The following is a 19,573-nucleotide window of genomic DNA, read 5'->3' as shown; positions in this document are numbered from 1 at the left end:
ATGATACATGTACACTCCAATTGTGTGTACTAAAGTTGAAGATTGTTGTTCTGTATACACTTTATGTAGTAGTCATGATAAAACTAGAGTTAATACAAATATTTTGATGACTTCTACTGAGGTCTCCTGATGATTAGACATCTGCCTATTATGCTGGTTAAACTATTTGAGAATAGTGTGTATGCCTAAGTGTTCAGTATAATGCTAGCAATTATCCTGTGAGTGTGCATGTCACAGGCTGATGGTAAAAGATTAATCTACTCTAATAGAACAGTCAAAACTCTAATAGAGTATTCAGGTAGTTGGTTGACATGATCATGCTTTATTAGAGAACATTACCTTTCACCTTTTAATATTACATTTTACATTGTATCATTTACCTATATACGTAATTTTATAGCTTTTACAATAATTATTATTACCTTTACACTATCATTGAGAAGTGCAAAATTATTTTTGGTACATAGACTTGTGCCAATTGTGCTGGCATGATTTTGAGCATAATAGGGATCAAGCATTATTATTATGCCAGCATAATTATAAATAGGAATAGATTTTTTAATAAAAAATACACAATGCAAAAAAACTAATAAAAATACATACACACTACACATTATTACTTCATTGCATATCAAGAAAATGTGCAATATTACTTTACATTGTTTGAAATTGTTTTTTGGTCAATTATTTAACATAAGATGGAGATACTCTGCTAGAGCAGTCAATATACACTAGTTAGGAAAGGCTGATATATACAGCCAGCCATAGAGCATAATCTTGATTTTCAAAGGATAATTTCGGGACTACTCAAAAGCATAATAGGCTATTTTCAAAGTATAATTGGCTTAAGCCTATCCATGAGAACTAAAACAGAAATATTGATCATAATTAATATAATACTGCACGGAGATGGATTCATAATTATAGTATGGAAAACAAATAATTACTAGATAAGAAGATAATGTATGTATGTTGAGTCATGAGTGAGTAAGTGAAGTGGAGACTGAGGGGAACTTTGTCTCCATTGATATATTCCTCCTGTGATGGGATTGGTTCAGCTGCAACTGTTGTCACAAAAGGCTTGCAACACTGATCCCTGAGAAACATGGTCAACTTTATAGTCTTATTCCTTACTTCGGTCTGCAGTGATATGTAAGAGGATCCAGATCAAGCCATCACAGGTGTAATTTACAAGATCCAGCCATTGACTTGGCCTGTTCCAACAGTTTGGAATTGGAGAATTTTATGATTTTTAATGTGCAATGGTTAAAAGAAAATACCTATATCATTCATAATTAGGTATGTATGCTGTACATAGAAAAAAAAACTAGGTGATTGCATTCAAAATAAGCACAAGCCTTCACCTGTGCTCAAATATCCTGTCTATTACACTGTATGCTCATAATTATGCTCAATATTAATTTTATGACTTTTTACTCATGTTTGACTATTAAATCTGCACTTTTTGAATGACAATAATATCGCAACTGTTTAATAGTTACATTGCTACAAATCAACCTAACCAACCTTCAATCAGTTGATAATCAAAAAAATATGCTCTAATAAACCATGATGAATAGTTAGTCACCTAGTGCCTGTTCTGTTCATTATCCCATGCTTTCCCACCAATAGTTTCTGCTATACATTTTTTGACTTAAGAATGAAACCAACTTTATTCATAATATTTTATTGGGTCAGCAATCTTTATACAAATCTATTAGAGCAAGAGCTTTTATATTTCCCTCATCTACGTCATGGTAGTAGTTTTGTTGTATAACCATCATACAACAATCTTTTGTCCATAACTTTATCTGCCGGTGCCTAAAATTAATGGTGTAGCAATCCTACAAAAATTCTCAATAAAAGTTGTAGAGTGGCATCTATTGTAATAAAATCATACACGTTAAATTATATATATATATATACCCAATTTGCAAATTCAATGAAATCTTATTAGATTTAATAATCATCCCACTGATACCACTGGTGCATTATTACAGGGCAGATTTAGGGGAGCATGGGTGGGGGTTGAAGCACCCCTCCTAAATTTTACTATGTGCTATATAGTAGAAGCTACAGTATACAGCAGCTAAAATATGCATATATGGGCATTGCAAAGATAGAAAGAGTGAAAAGAGAGAAAAACTATGATAGAATCTCTTCTAGAATTCAACAAGAGGGGAACAAATGTGACTGGGCCTTCAAAAATAGGGCATGTGGGCACATGATTTTTTCAAACTTTCATCACTCATAACGTTATGTATCATAATGCTATGGCAATGCAATTTTTAGTTCATAGTAAGTATTTAATTGATTTTATGATGCAAGTTACAGAATGTAAATATTCTGTTCCAGTACTGAGATAGGACCTGTAGAGTGACAGAGTGTAGTTTGTGCCCACATGCCCTGTTTCACAGACCCGGTCACAAATTATATTTCATGGGTAAAACTGGTACACTGCTAAACATTGAAATACTGTAATAGAACAGTCAACTGCACTAATAGAACATCCATAATATTCTTTAACCTATAACCAACTCCTAGACCGCTTGAACTTCAACTTTATATCATTGAAGCTGCAGCTGTTAATGAAAGCACACTTATAACAGCCACAACAATTTAATATGTAGCTAAAACTGAAAGATTTTATAAGTTTCCTTTGGAACGGTATTCCAAAAGCTCTTAATAAAGATTTACAAAGCATAAGAATTAGAATTTCAACATCAAAATAAAACAAGGATGTTTGGTACTATTACTACATATATTGTGCACATACAATGCAAAGGTCAGTTAAGAGAAGTTTAAGGTTCAGAGATCAAAAGTATACAATATTAGATGTTGTATGCATTGTACTATATAATTGCAAGTGTTGATTCAATTTATTATGCTCAAATTATTTGTCTATTGTACTGGCATAATGCTTGATGATTTTCTCTCCCATGCCATGTATGATATCATATTGCCATGACAACTAGCCTTTCATTATAACTGCTATAATTAGCTGCTGTAAGTTCCTGAATAAACTTTGTGAATAATTCCAGAAAATAATTAGGCAGGTTACATAGAGCCGGTACCGGTTACACTGTTTTGCCGGCTATTTTGCCGGCAGTGGAGGGTATAATACTTAGAATGTTACGTGCATTAAAAAAAACTTGTACAAAAAACCTAAGAAAGCGAAAAAAAGAAAGTTGTCTAAGCGAGGGTTCGAACCCGGGCATCCGTATTCATAAGCAATGTTTGTAACGATTATACCACCGGTGCTGCAGCTAGTCACATTATTTAGTTTCTACGTTATAAACATCCGACTGAAGTGAACAAGAGTGAAGAAGAAACCAAAGCTGAACCCTAGCCTACCCCTAACGCTAAGGAACTACTTTTCGCATCCCCTAAAGTTGAATGCTCGGGGCAACCTACTAGACGCGTGCCCTAAAGTTGAATGCTCGGGGCAACCTACTAGACGCGTGCCCTAAAGTTGAATGCTCGGGGTAACCTACTAGTGCCGGCACAATAGCCGTTAGTGTTTGCAAACCGGTACCGGCTAAATATACACTTCGATAATTGTGAAGCTGAATATAGTATATTCTCAATTTCATGCTTTGTCGATTGCATGAAAGCTCTGCAACTGTGCCAATATGGGTGGCTTTCAAAAATTCACATAATTGTAGCTTAAAAATTGAGATACTCTAATAGAGCAGTCACACTGTATTTGGTTGACTACTTTATTCGCATGCAGCACTCTGCTGCAGTAAGTATCTCATGATTAATCTTTTATTTCAGGTATATATACGTATATTAGGGACCCGCCGATTATGCTCATAATTAAACCTATTATGCTATGCTGCACTGCTCAAAAATTTATCTAATATGCTTAAATTTATGCTCAATACTTACCCATTATGCTCAAATTATGCCCAATTATTTATGCCCCAGTTCTCATGCTCTGCTAATAAATTCCAATTTATGGATAAATGATAAGTGGCTGAAGCACAAACTTACTTGTCAAAATGCATATCACAGAAAATATCGATATACTCTAATAGAACAGTCAGCTATGTGATTGTTCTATTAGAGTTACTGACTGTTCTATTAGAGTATATCGATCTTTCTGTGATAGCTATTTTGATAAGCAAGAATTCATACTATTACACAAATATTCTACCTATTATGCTAGCATTATGCTCAATGCTTTCAGACACCTATTATGCTCATAATTATGCCAGCATAATCGGCGGGTCCCTAACGTATATGCTATAATAGCAGTGTTTGAGAAATATTTTCAAGAGATATTATAATGCAAGTAAAATTTATTTTATGAAATTATTTTTGAAAATTGTTCTATTGCTCTGGAATTATTCTTGCCACTTATATTATAATATTTATAAATCATTCTAGCATACTCTGTGGGTCCCAATCCATCATTTCATTGCTATGCTTAAAATGTAATTGTACTTGTATCGTCCTTGCTAAAGTTTTGGAGGAGGTTTTCTAGACCTCATACATCACCAATATCTACCTGCTCACATATAATTAAGTTTTTGAAGAGGCTGAGGTATTTAATCACCAAAGCACCCTCCACACTTAATCTTCCCTGCATAAGTAGATTTCTTTCATTTTAAGTTTTGATATAGATACACAACTTGTAATATAAAGTGCAACTCAATAACATAATTATGTGAAAAACAATAAATAATTATTACAATGGGCTGTAGGTATATGTTACTATAACAACAATATATTTTTGTAGGGAAAAACCTCAGCTGAGGAAAAAACCCTTTATAACTAAACTACTAAATGATGTGTAAACATGTGTAAAATTGTTCAGTTGTGATTATTTGTTGTCCATCTGTTTGGTTAGTACTGCACTCTTATCACCACTACCTGTAACACACAATGATCACATATAATTGAGAATACCTTCACAAAACCTACTATCATTAGTGCATATGTAATGTTTCAACAAGCACATACTTGTGGGAAACAATATTATAGGCTTCCATGCAATCATTTAATTGCATAATATATAATGTAACTAATCCAAAACAGCCAAGCTGTAAAAAAGTGTGCGGCCCTCAAAAGCGCTATGGTGAAAAAGATGTGAAATCCAAAGTGGCGGCCAAGAAATGGCTGTGATGGTAGGTTAATGTTAAAAATTTTAATAACAACAATTCAGGTGAATTTGATGCCGCTTGGTCTTGGCACAAAATTCACCTGAATTGTCGTTATTAAAATTATTACCATTAACCTACCAGCACAGCCATTTCTTGGCCGCCACCTTGGATTTCACATCTTTTTTCTCCATAGCCTTTTTGAGGGCTGCACACTTTTTTTACAGCTTGGCTGTTTTGGATTAGATTTCACTTCTTTTTGTATCTGTATACCCCAACTATGGCTGGCTTTGGGGCTTTTTTAACCTATGGTTTTTTCTTTACCACAGGAAGAGAATAGATGAAGCAGATGTTAAATACTTTAAAAATTTCTGAATTTATCAGTAAATGTACAAGTTATATATATAATATATATATTTATTACAGAACTCTCTGCATGGTGGTTTCCTTGTAACTTAACACTCTACAAGGTGACTTCTTCTAGCTGATCTCTCTACAGGGTGAATTGTTTGCAGCTGAAATATAACTCTTCTTCCAGCTGATCTCTCTACAGGGTGATTTGTTTGTAGCTGAACTCTCTACAAGGAAACTGTTTCTAACTCATCTCTCTACAGGGTGATTTGTTTGTAGCTGAATTCTGTACAGGTGATTTGTTTGCAGCTGAACTCTTTACAAAATGGTTTCTTTGTAGCTGAACTCTCTACAAGGTAACTTCTTCTAGCTGATCTTTCTACTGGGCGATTTGTTTGTAACTGAATTTTCTACAGGGTGATTTGTTTGCAGCTGAACTCTCTACATGGTGGTTTCCTTGTTGCTGAACTCTCTACAAGGTGAATTCTTATAGCTGATCTCTCTACGGGGTAATTTGTTTGTAACTGAACTCTGTACAAGGTGCTTTTTTGTAGGTGATCTCACTGCAGGTTGATTTGTTTGTAGCTGAACTCACTAAAGAGTGATTTGCTGGTAGCTGAACTCCTTACATTGTATCTGGTTTCTAGCTGATCTCTCTACAGGGTGATTTGTTTGTAGTTGATATCTCTACAAGTTGATTTGTGTGTAGCTGATCTCTCTGCAGGTTGATTTATTTGTAGCCGATCTCTCTACAGGGTAATTTGTTTGTAGCTGAACTATCTATAAGGTGATTTGTTTGTAACTGATCTCTCTGCAGGTTGATTTGTTTTAGCTGAACTCTCTACAGGGTGATTTACTTGTAGCTGAACTCCTTACATTGTGTCTAGTTTCTAGCTGATCTCTCTACAGGGTGATTTGTTTGTAGCTGATTTCTCTACAAGTTGATTTGTGTGTAGCTAATCTCTCTGCAGGTTGATTTGTTTATAGATGATCTCTCTACAAGTTGATTTGTTTGTTGCTGATTGCTCTAAAGGTTGATTTGTTTTTAGCTGAACTCTCTGCAAAGTGTTTTGTTTGTAGTTGATCTCTCTAGAAGGTGATTTTTTGTAGCTGACCTCTCTTCAGGGTGATTTGTTTCTAGCTGATCGCTCTACAGATTGATTTGCTTGTAGCTGAACTCTCTACAGGGTGATTTGCTTGTAGCTGAACTCCTTACATTGTGTCTAGTTTCTAGCTGATCTCTCTACAGGGTGATTTGTTTGTAGCTGATATCTCTACAAGTTGATTTGTGTGTAGCTGATCTCTCTGCAGGTTGATTTGTTTGTAGCCGATCTCTACAAGGTAATTTTTTTTTGCAGCTGAACTGTCTATAAGGTGATTTGTTTGTAGCTGATCTCTCTGCAGGTTGATTTGTTTTAGCTGAACTCTCTACAGGGTGATTGCTTGTAGCTGAACTCCTTACATTGTGTCTAGTTTCTAGCTGATGTCTCTACAGGGTGATTTTTTGTAGCTGATTTCTCTACAAGTTGATTTGTGTGTAGCTGATCTCTCTGCAGGTTGATTTGTTTTAGCTGAACTCTCTACAGGGTGATTGCTTGTAGCTGAACTCCTTACATTGTGTCTAGTTTCTAGTTGATGTCTCTACAGGGTGATTTTTTGTAGCTGAACTCTCTACAGGGTGATTTGTTTCTACCTTATCTCTCTACAGGTTGATTTGTGTGTAACTGATCTCTCTACAAGCTGATTTGTTTGTAGCTGATCTCTCTGCAGGTTGATCTGATCTCTCTACAAGCTGATTTGTTTGTTGCTGATCGCTCTAAAGGTTGATTTGTTTGTAAGCTGAACTCTCTGCAAAGTGTTTTGTTTGTAGCTGATCTCTCAACAGGGCAATTTGTTTGTAGCTGAACTCTCTCCACAGGGCAATTTGTTTGTAGCTGAACTCTCTCCACAGTGACTTGAATTCTCTAGAGAGTGACTTAATTGTAGCTGAATTCTCTACAGGGTGCATGACTTGTTTATAGCTGAACTCTCTTCAGTGTGACTTGTAATGTTCTGAATCTCTACAGTGATATATTTGCTTAACTCTCCACATGCAGGGTGAATTGCTTCTTGCTGAACTGTCTATTAACTGTTTGCAGCTGAACTCCCTACAGAATAACTTGTAATGCAATAGAATTCTATAATGGAGTAAATAAATTAGCTGAATGCTCTATTAGGGTGACTGTTCTATTAGAGTATGTCCATCTCGCATTTGCTACACGGAGTTGGCTTTCGAATCATAAGTCAGTGGTTTGTGATCTGATTCTTCTGTAGTACTGCGAGGACTTTCTATGAAGATTCATCCAGTTATACACCGATTTACAGCTCATTGCTCTAAGCGGTTTGCCTAGTAGGCGTGAAAACTAATAATTTTTTATTCATAAAACTCGATTGCGTAATTGTGACACAGGTTGGGTTTTGTGTCATATCTCCATGGTCTTTATCTCAATTCCTTTCAAACTACCAAAAGACACTCCTACAATGGTTACTCCATCTACATAGCAATTTTCAACTCATTCCATGAAGCGGTTTACCCTGTAGGCGTGACAACAAATTGATATTAGTTGTTTTACAAGAATAATCGGTCATAACTCCTGAACCATTCATCGGATTTGCACCACATTTGATGCTAAGGTTTGCCGTTGGACTTCCTATCTGTGTGCCAAATTTCAAGGCAATCGGAGTACATGTTTGCATTTTATAGCAATTTTTGCAAGTGTGCGAAAACATGAAGAAAAAAAAACCAAGAAAAAAATCGAAACTTTGGCAGCTCGTATCTCGGAAATGGCTGGAGCAATTTCCTTCAAATTAGAATGTAGACTCCCCTGGCTGGCGGGAAACTCTGTAGCAAATTTAGTTGCAATCGGATAAGGGATCACCGAGATACAAAGGTGTGAAAATGAAGTTTTCTTTCTTCCTGTAAATATACTCACGGTGTGGCACGCCGGCTTCTTTGGCCGCACAACACACTACCGTGTGTCTTGATACCAAGAATAATGCTCAGATAATGAAGTGCTATTTGTTTTATCCAGGTGCAGTTCTAAGGAGTTTTACTGATTTCCGGAAACTAGTCAGCTATTTCAATGAAAAGATCGATATACTCTAATAGAACAGTCAACACAATTTGAAGCCAAAATTCTTGGCTATGGCTAAGTTAATGACTAAATACAGCAGATTGCTTATTGTACAAAGTACCTCATAAATATAACTACAAAACTGCTTTGCTCAGAATGAAGAGGTAGGTAAAGAGCCAAAATCGTCTATGAATTTTTAAAGATATGTGTCCATTTTCACCCTTCAAGAACATTTCACTCCATTACTCCAAAATAGATATTTGTTAATTACAAAATCTTAAAGACATTGGGATCTGCAAGGTGTTGATCCTTTTTCCCCATAGTTGTATTTTCTTAATAGTAGTATAGTTTGTTTTGTGGAGTCTAATTGTAGTAATTGCTGTCATGCATTTGTTTTATATACTTAAAAAGTACAAATTCATAATTAAATTTTTGTACATTTTTGTAAACTCCTGTTACGTTCATTCAAACATCCATTCAACAACTTTCATATTTCAAATGTACAAAATTTCAGTCAATATTTCATCTTTCAGAAATAATTTCAGAAGTGACCTATGAATTTCTGGTCGTTACCTACCCTTCTCCCAGAACCTTCCAATGTACAAGCACCTCTGAAAATGGTAATCGTGTTATTTAATGTATTAATAAAGCTTCCCATAGTTATGACTTGCATGAGTGAAACAGCGACTGTTCTGCTTTGGTAATGGAAACCAGTGGCGCGAAGCAAAATCTGTTCCTGACAAAGATCTTTACATGTGAACTTGTAATGATGCATATTAGTGCTGCCATGATATAGAAAAACTCTATATCATATATCACCAAGGTTTATGTCACAATATGAACGTATATCACAATATAGAACTAACTGTAACATTTGCATATGCATACTCTTCATTGTAAGTTTAAGTTGGATGTATACCAGAAGCAAAAGCTACTCTTGTTTATCAGGTTTTACTGCTTTACAGTTGAGACAAGTGGCTGGCATTACATTGAAACCTAAAAAACCTCCTAGTTTACTTTTGGAGTTAGCTTGTTTACCACACTTCACCATCAACACATAACTTAATTAAATGCCAAATGCCATAGGTCTGGCCTCCCCCACATTATTATACTATGCGGCGCCACTATTGCACAACCATCAATATAAATCACTGGCTATATAATATCATATCACCACCTTGTTATATCGCTACTATCGATGTATCGTATACTGTCACAGTGGCAACACATATAAGATACAAATAGACAGCAGATTTCATTTTAAAACCAATTATACAAAATTTCTGTTACTGACCAAACTATATACACATGACTCTTTATAAATATATGCCAACAATTGACCAAGTATTTGCATTGTACCAGAAGATATTAAAATGGTTCAGTATCAATAATTAATCTTAAGTTTTAAAAGGTAGATGGGTAGGATCCACATGGATTATGCAAAGGTTACACAAACTGTATATTTACTTGCTTGTGAATAAATATATTGGAAAGTAAACAATTATGACAGGGTACTTGATTTGAGGCCACATTACACATACACACCTTTCACTTCAGCTTCTGTTTTCATCTGATTCACTTTCTTTCTGATGGTTGTTGATAGATGTCTAATATCCCCATTTCCATATTGCTCAGTGATGTTAAGAAATATATAAAAATTGTCAGTACAATTTTCAAACCCTGCCCTCAAGGGATTAATCACCCTACTGAGCAATAGAGTAGCTGCTCGTACTGATGATGTAGTAGGCTTTGTGATTTCTTCCTCCTCTTTTGTTGATATGATCTTGTGTGACACAAAGTAATGGCTTAGTGTCTTAGCAGTCAGAGTATCAACCAGTTTACTATAGTGTTTGATGATCACCAAATACTCTGGAGACTGGAGGTCTATAACAAGTAGAGTTGAGGATACCCAATTATTTCACAGTCTTTACAACAGTCCTCACCAAACACCCACTTAAAATACAATAAATGTAATATTTCTTGAGGTACAGTAGTTTAGCAGCACAAGTAATGTAAACAGATACTTTCAAAATAATTCACAGCCTTGCACACATTGATATTATCAACTCAATATACAAGAAATTACTAATCATGTACACATACAGCAAGCAGCCTATTATTTTGGCAGATTTTTGACAATAATAGGTACCTGAAAGCATGAAAAATAATGCTTGCAAAATGTTTAGAATATTTCAGGAAACTTAGTCTGTGTACATGCATCTCTGATTGCAGAATTATCGATTATCTTAAAATAACAACCAACTAATTTGTTTAATTTGAGTGCATAAACCAATTTCTAACCTAAAACATAGCAACTGCAAGGGTGTAGCCAGTGGGGTTTAGATGGTTAGGACAAACTCCCGTTCAGAAGCAGATTTTTTTAAAAAGTAATAATTACAGCAATTTTATACAGCCCTGGAGTCCTGGAGCCCTCCAGTAGCTACTTGCACACTGGCGCAGCTCTTTACTACTTTTGAGGGTCGCATTAATCCTGAATCAATCATGAATCAAGTGTTGTATCACGTGATCAATTGCACACGTGATGCATGGTGGTAATGGAGAATGACTATTGAGACATATTACAAGGAAGCAGCTGCGATGAACTTGAGTGGTCATGTTATGTGATTACAGCAAATCTTATGCAGCCCTGGAGCCCTCCGGTAACTACTTGTACACTGGCATGGCTATTCACTACATTTGAGGGCATTAATGCTGAATCAAGTATTGTGATCAATTGCACATGTGATTCACGGTGGAAATGATGAATGACCATTCAGACATATTACAAGGCAGCAGCTGCGATGAACTTGAGTGGTCAGATTATGCATGTGTTAGGTTAGCACAAATTGTGAATAGTTGGTTTACATGATGAATGTTTTGTTTATTTTATTTGTCACATGTTGCAGGCACGTGATGTCTTTAAAATAAGTATTGGAGTACAAGCCAAGTGTGAAGTTGCTGACCATCAACAAGAGGACTGACTGAGACTAATATATACCCAGAGAAAGTATTGCCAACTAAGGGACTAAAATGTGGAGGGCTACCTTGTGCTAAGGAGTTCAGTGAAGCTGGCTGTCAGTATGTTGCCATTTGGAAGAGAAGATTAGTATTACAATAGGTTTATAGTTTCTATAAGCTGCATAAACAACAGTATGTAGGTTTAGCTAGTTATACGACAACAGACGCTTTCTGCCCAAGGGTACAATTTGTGTATGCATCATTTTCATTCAAATGTGGTCCAGGGGAAGCACTCAGGCTTTCCACAAAGGCATCCATGCTCGAACTCCTTCCAGAAACTCCTGGCAACACCTCTGAACTGTAACTGCCTTTTATTGCATATTGCATTAAAGACATTGAACGTTAAACGTAATGTGATACGTATTGAGAGCACAATACTTAGTATAAATTTATGAGCACTACAGCAAACAGGAGAAAATAGGCATAAGAGGCTGGTTCCTAGCTACATAAAGCATCAGTTATGTATAGGCAGTGTCAAATCCAGAAGTCTATAAGTGGTTGTTCACACTATAAGGTACATGGAATGCTGGATCAAGGGAGAACCAAAAACGGGATATACGATAAAATTAATTATGATTTCTGAGAGGTCAATATGTAGTAGAAACATGGCCAATGATGGCTTACATGTATAATTATTGTTGTTTATTAAAAGAAATTCTATTATGACCATTTCCGTTACATAATATTATTTCATATAATTATTAAAAACACTAAACCCATTAATTGTTGTCCATTTTTCTATGGTGTGGGAAACTAAGGGTTAATAGAAACTGTAAAATCAATTACTGCTCATAGAGATTTTGGTGGTTGTTGAAGTGTTGAATTCTCTGACTGTAGTTTTCATATCTGAACAAGAGGAGAAATGGCTATGTGTTACCAACTATTCTGTATTAAGTATATGGACATCACATAGATGGACTGTCATAGTTGTGGATTTAATAAAGGTGGTGTGCACATTCTACCTGTAACCACAGCACCTATAGTGTGTATACACCTTATACACTCATTTATACTTGATTTCATTATTCTGGCCACAAAATATTTCACATACACTGGTATAGTTACACACCAAACTGACCTTCGATGATAAGTTGGCCTGGAACAATATTCAGTGGAGGAGCTGCTTCCAGAGTGGTAGAATGTGGCTCTAACAAGTCTAAAATATTACATACAATAAGTAGTTTCAATAATGCTGATTAGTACAGTGTATAATACCTTGTTGACAACTATTAATTTTCAAAAGTCTTGATTGAATTTCTTGTGATAAAGCATGAGTGGCACTATCACCATGATGCTCCATGATAGAAATCATCCTGTTAAAACAGTCAACACTTTTATGTTCCTTTAGCATGTATAACACTTTGTTCAGTAGCAGTTGAGCAGTTCTGTGTGATGGAGTTGTTGGTTTAATAATCTCCTCATGATCTGTCAGTGAGATCACATTCTCTGATACAAAGTAATGAGAGAGATCACAGGCAGGTATGGTGTCCACTAGTTTACTATGATAGTCGGTAAACACCTTGTATTCTGGTAATCCATAATCTGTAAAGAAATCACACCAATGTACATATCCATTGCAACATGTAAATGCACAACCATACATGCATAAGTACTGCACACATTCATGTATACAATGTATCATGCGTACTGTATGTATATGTACATGAAGGCTAGTGATGCATAACTTGCTGGAATACTGGTCCAGGAGTCACAATGCAAAATTTACTATACTAACACTATTTTTGTACCAGAATCCTATTGTTACTAAAATTACACAAAATTAATACCTACTGGTTATATGAATACTCATTCTTTATGTCACATTATTACTGTACATCCTTATTTGCATATCATTCTCTATACTGAGCAATGTTATGGCCAAAAAGTAATCATAATTATTTCATAATCAAAGTTATAATGGAGGTTGAATCCTATTGATAGTACTCTGAAATTGTGTTATGAAAAAACCTTCAGACAAGCTCCAATAAACACTAGCTCTTTTATCTGTCCTACTGTACATATATTCATATTTTAAAGAGTCAGAGGTATATATGTGAGATGGACATTTTAGAGATAGAATGTGTGTGAGGCTTTTAACAATGCATAGCTACTGTGTACTTGTTAGTATAAATAGCATCCAAATAACTGACCATTTTGATCTACTGCTGCTCTGTTTGCTGTTTCATCAAACTTCTGCATAAAAAACAGTTTATCATAATGTGAACACATAATTTGTAACACTTCACCTCTGTGAGCTAAACTATGTGAGAATGCTGCAACTTGGTGGATGTTACTCTACCATGACTGCACTGAGCATAATCAAATGGAGGAGACAAAGTGGTGAGTATTGCTATATGTTTATCATCTGACTTTCCACATTGACAATGGAATCCATATTGGAATCGACCATTGTTAAAATTTAATTGCTCACAAACATTCTCTAATGCACTAGCAAGAATGTCCTGTACTGACAAGTGGATAGGACACTTTTTATGATAATCTTTTTCTTCATGTCGTATTTGAACTTCCAAATATGACAATTTGTCCAGCAGTGACAGAAGGTATGCATGTGGCAAACGAAATGTTATCAAATAACTGAAAGAATGGCAAACTTCATTTTGGGTGAATAAATGACTCCAGCCTCTTGGTAAGTGTTGCATTATCTCAACTATTAAACAACAGAAAAATCCTCTTGGGAGAAGGTTAGAAACAAACTGAATCAGTAGTGGTTCACCTTGTAGGCATCCATATTGGGATAGTATGAGATCACCTGTTGGTTGACTGGTGTACATTGGTAGAACATACGGAATAAAGTAATCCTCTCCATCACCATCTTCTCTTGGTATTGGAGATATTATTTTCATTACAACAAGAAGAGAAACAAAATACTCTTGTTTCAAGTCATCCTCCCACTGCAAACTTTGTAGAAGTTCTTTTGACAATATTCCACTGTGTTTAAGCTTGTTTGTAGCTGACAGGTTTGAAAGTGATTTCTTAAAGGTAAAACACACTATTTTACTAAGCTTATCAAAAAGCCACTGGTGATCAATGATGATATAATCACACAAACCAGACACCTCAGGGTAGTACAACAAAACTCCTAACAGGTGATGATAGAGTAGAGCACTTCTCACTTGCTCCACATCAGTGATCAGGTTACTTTGTGAAGCAATTGAGACACATTCTTGAAAAGAAATATAAGCTGTTCCTCTTCCAGTGCACACCTGACGTATTTCAAGTTCTAATAACATCCAGGTAATGGGTAATTCATAGACATCTTTTTTCAAAGACAATGTTTCAATTTCATTGCGAATTAATTTTGCCGTTGGGTCTTCTGTATTCTCCCTTCCAGCAGTTGTGTTGTCTACTGGGAATAAGACACCACTATCTTTGTTTTGCCATACAGTAGCTTTACAGTCAAGCTTCTCAACCATGTTTACCAGCCTACTGTTAATCTTATGAACAACATCTGAACAAACTTTGTCAGCATGAGTCCCCACACAACATAGATATGAATTAGTATCATTTCCAGGTACTGTCACCAACTGTGGAACTTGTGATGTAGGTCTTTCCAAAGCATCATTGTTTGATGACATGAGAAATTTGATCATGTCAAAGTTGGAGTATTGGAGATGATAAGGCTAAAAAATGTGTTTTCCATGTTCACTGTACTCCACCAACACTTGATCTTCAAGATTTCTGGATAAGTCATGAACAATAAATGTTATCATTGGGTGTATATTTACTGTGGTCAATAAATGTATATACTCAGGCTGCCCACCTGTATCAAGTATTGTGATAATGTTCAGCACTTCTCCAGGGTGATATGTTAGTGGAGTGGAATTGCTTGTATGTGTGCTAATACTAGAAGTAGAATTTTTTGCTAAAGCCTTAAAACTTTCTAATTTTTCACTTTTCACTGAACTTTGAAACAAAGCAGCAAATCGTTGGGTGATTGAAAACTGTGTGACTTGTTTTATTTCATATTTTTGTTTGATATTAGCATCGATTGCACTTATCTGCCTATTATCAGTTACCTTAGATTCATTATGCCTTTTCTGTGGTGGTGTGTTCTGTGGGTGACGTTTCTGGTGTTCAGGAGTGCTTGATGGAAGTAGCACTTGTCTCAGGTGAGTAATCTGAGCATTATCATCCATTTCAAGCCAAAGAATCTCTTGACCATGTGTATGTTTTGACTCAACTAATGCAGCTTTTGTGATTGATATGGCATGTTTGCTTTGAACCACTTTAGTACTGTGATGATCTTTATTGATTGGTTTCTTCATTAGTAAATTACTGAAACTTGTTTTACCAGCTGCTCCAGAACCAGTTAGTAAAATCTTAATAAAACGGATGGATATTTTTCCATGTTGATTCTTAGCATTATTTAAGCTTTTCTGAAGCAATGCAAGCAAATTTCTTCTCTATAGAAACAATGATTACGGAATATTACTTTACTGTATGGTACATACATAGGAATACTAGAATATCAGCAAAGATATGACATAATGTATTGGAACTGACATTGTATACTTAACGTAACAATATTTGCAACTAGATCTACAAAAAGAGGTCTTAGCCTTTCAAAATTTCAAAATCTGACTAATCAAAACTTTTACATTTTAACAAACCAACTTAAAATAATTACATTAGGCAAAATAGCATGACCAAATTTCAATCTCAGTGGTACCTCATTCACAAGTCAAGTTATAAGTTGCCAAGCACATGTTATTAGAAATGCTATAAGATTTCTTTTCACAGATCTGGTCATTTCTTTGCACGCAATTTGGGGTATTATTTTTGTCCTGTGTAGTTGCCACTGAAGCACATAATGAATGAAGTAACCACAACACAAAACTTTTACGAGCACAAAACTATAATGAGCACAAAATTTTAGAGCAGTACTTGTGCCATGCATTAAATAAGAAAGCATTTGGACTTTTTGTAGCAGAAAATATATTATGCATATGTATGTACTTGCCACTTGTCAGAGCTCAGCTCATTATAGTAGAATGGCAAAGTGTGTAATATGTGATATAATTATGAGTCATGCAGTCAGATTCGTCAAATAAAAATCCTGCAATAAGTTGTTTACATGTAGCAACAATTTTGCAATCGTCACTCAAGAGGGACTTTCAATGCCTTAATTCATGGATAAAAAACCTTTCAACTCGATACTACACACAAATAATCAGTATATCTATAGTAAGTCACTCATCTAATACCATATAGCGGGTTTTTCCTGCAGACAAATTTGCTTATGAAAATAAAATCATGTGACACTTAATCTCGCGAGGTGACAAATTCGTGACATTAAATTCCTCACACGAATTTATTACTCATTATAATAAGTGTTCACGTATGAGATGGAAAGTAGTGAAATTTGTTGTTTCTTTGTATCTGTGCTTGTATCCACGATGAATTGATGCAGATGCCTGAAGTTTGCCAGGAAACAGGTAGGGCAGCCACATTCAGCGATGTTTGGTAAAGAAACATGTGTTGTGTAGGGGAACAAGCCATTACAAAACAATCAGCAAGCTGTTATGTACACAAATAAACACCTGGTTTGCTGAACACTATAGTTCTACAGGTGCTAAAAATCTAGTGATAAACAAAACTCCACGCGATAAAATATGTCGCAAATTTTAATGTTGCAGAGTGCTCAAAACATGAGATTAAAGTCCTCGCAATAAAAACCCGCTATATTGTGTGAGACTAATCATTGCATTAACAATTCTTTTACTTGCCCATGCTAAGCACATTGCCCATGCTAAGCATAACAGCCTTGTCATTATTTTTTTCCTCAAAAGTAAAACATTTTGACTGTCGTCAGACTTCACTTTCTATTGCTAGACCCCCTGTATCACCATTATCATATGTGACTGGGTCTGGGAAAAGTGATCTTATTGTCCATGACAGCAGATTTGATTAATTGAACACAAAGATACACAATTAAACTATCAAAAAAATACAGCTAGACTTGAGTCAATGATTGGTCTGTATTTTATGCTACTTTTTCCCAAGCACAGTGGCGATCTGTACATCTCAGTCTGGGGCTTTAATGGAGCTGTGGTCAGCCTGGGGATGGCTGTGTGTGGCTGTAGAACTCTATGGAATTGAATAAAGAATCTGCGCTGTACAAGTTTCCTTTCAAATTAGCCAGTTTGAGACCTGGATGGCCAATAACGTGGCTTATTATAATAATTCATCCCTATGCTTTTGTCTTTAATCTTTTAAACAGCCTCTTGCTCTCCTCCAGCCACTGCCTCCTACCCCTTTTGGAGCTTGCCTGAGTGATCATGTCAATTTAAAAATTATTTTAAATGGCAGGAAACTTAGCTGTTGGCTACTTGTACAGTGGATGTTCTGTAAAGTAGGGAATATGTGTAAAATATGTGAAAATATGGTACACATAGCTTCAACCATTGGCAAGTTACAATACTCTAAACACTAAAAACTGGCATTTCTTGATACTTTTAAATTGGCAATAACACTGGTTTTCCCAGACTAGGTCACATATTGCTACAATAAATGTTATTGTATACTTATACTAACTCTATGTGGGGTACTATAAACTGATTCAGATCAGTGAATTTGTCATCTGTAACTTCAAATTCCTACACATTAATTTTTGACAGGATTAATTTAGTATATAGTCATATAACACACAATCACAAGTTTTGATGTCCAATTCTCTCCATGACAGTAATAATCATAAGACATTACTGTGCTTATAAAGTGAAACTTAAATTTACAGTGTGTTTTGGTCTTCATACTTTTGTAGTGTAAATCCCTAGGCATCATTTAATGATTATTACATGAGTAAAATGACTTTGATTGCATAGCCATAGGATAAGTGCATCAAAATTTATAGAGCTTTGTTTACAACCATCATCCATGTATAGCGATGATACTTTAGCCTATGTGGCTTTAAAAGTTAAAGATACTACATGTAGTTTTATTCCAGTAGAATTTTTAAATTCACACTTGATGCAAAACAAGCTAGGGTTGTCTCACTTACAATAAGAATGTATAAATGAAATTAGTAACACTGGAAGAATAAAGCTAGTCAGCTTAATACGTAAATATTGCTGTTTTGAAACTATTATATACTGCAGTGCCAAAAGCTTATGTAGTTCTGGTGTTATTTAGAGATTTTTGGTCTTTGCTACAAAATGATCAACTTTTCAGAAGAAGTATTATCCAGCTACATATAATTATAACAATCCCACATTAGTTCCAAAACTGACAAAGCTTCTTTAAATACGTATGAGATATTGCAGGAAATTTGGGAGTAGTATTAACATGTATATGTATACGTATTAAGTAATCTTTGGAAGAGGCAACGCTTAACTACAGTCATACACAGTATACCGTACATTTGTATAAGTATGTGGTTCAAGGTAGCACTTATACACATACCAGACATGCATGCAGTACAGATATTACACACATTATGGTACTGCACTAACCTTTTGTTCATGTGACTTCAATAACTGTATCACGTTATCATGTTTTTCCATTTTTGCTATATCAAGTGGTGTTTTATTGTCCTATGTATAATATAGTGAAATGTGCTGAATGTACTGTACAATGCCATAAGTATACTGCTACTACAGTTCAGACTAATGGCTATATACTGAGGTATGTCTTATGAGTATATACATGTGTTGTGGTGAACACACCACATTAATCTTCATATTACACACTGTGTACAAGCATAGGAATTTTAAGATCATAGCCATAAAATGCAGTGAAGCAAGGGCAGGTCACCTACACCTGCAGATATACTAGTGGACTGAATTAGGGATTAATTGTCCCACTAGTATATCCTCAGGTGTAGGGGAAACCTCCCTTGTTTCACTACTTAATATCCCTAAAATTCCTAAATTTTGCTTACTTATTTGCTTACTTTCTATTATGGCTGGTAAACCAGTGTATATTCCACATAAAAAGAATGATGCCATGTTAATAATGGTTTCACCT

At 35.3% G+C, this 19,573-nt stretch overlaps 2 protein-coding genes across 2 annotated transcripts; both read right to left on the bottom strand.

Annotated features, from left to right (window-relative positions):
- Nucleotides 1-4,706: 4,706 nt before the first annotated feature.
- On the bottom strand, nt 4,707-13,816 carry LOC136259399 (uncharacterized). Its single transcript, XM_066052889.1, has 5 exons — nt 13,738-13,816; nt 12,803-13,129; nt 12,666-12,743; nt 10,115-10,453; nt 4,707-4,878 (listed from the first exon to the last, which is right to left on the bottom strand). Exons 1-5 carry the CDS (start codon nt 13,814-13,816, stop codon nt 4,829-4,831), a joined length of 873 nt encoding a protein of 290 aa, XP_065908961.1. The 3' UTR covers nt 4,707-4,828.
- Nucleotides 13,738-15,533, bottom strand: LOC136258518 (probable serine/threonine-protein kinase pats1). Its single transcript, XM_066051834.1, has 2 exons — nt 13,834-15,533; nt 13,738-13,780 (listed from the first exon to the last, which is right to left on the bottom strand). Exon 1 carries the CDS (start codon nt 15,196-15,198, stop codon nt 13,843-13,845), a length of 1,356 nt encoding a protein of 451 aa, XP_065907906.1. The 5' UTR covers nt 15,199-15,533; the 3' UTR covers nt 13,738-13,780; nt 13,834-13,842.
- Nucleotides 15,534-19,573: the final 4,040 nt, after the last annotated feature.

This window comes from Dysidea avara, chromosome 6 (assembly GCF_963678975.1).
Source record: "Dysidea avara chromosome 6, odDysAvar1.4, whole genome shotgun sequence".
Classification (NCBI taxonomy): domain Eukaryota; kingdom Metazoa; phylum Porifera; class Demospongiae; order Dictyoceratida; family Dysideidae; genus Dysidea; species Dysidea avara.
Note: the sequence above shows the minus strand (reverse complement) of the source record. Positions and strands in the feature narration are given on the sequence as shown.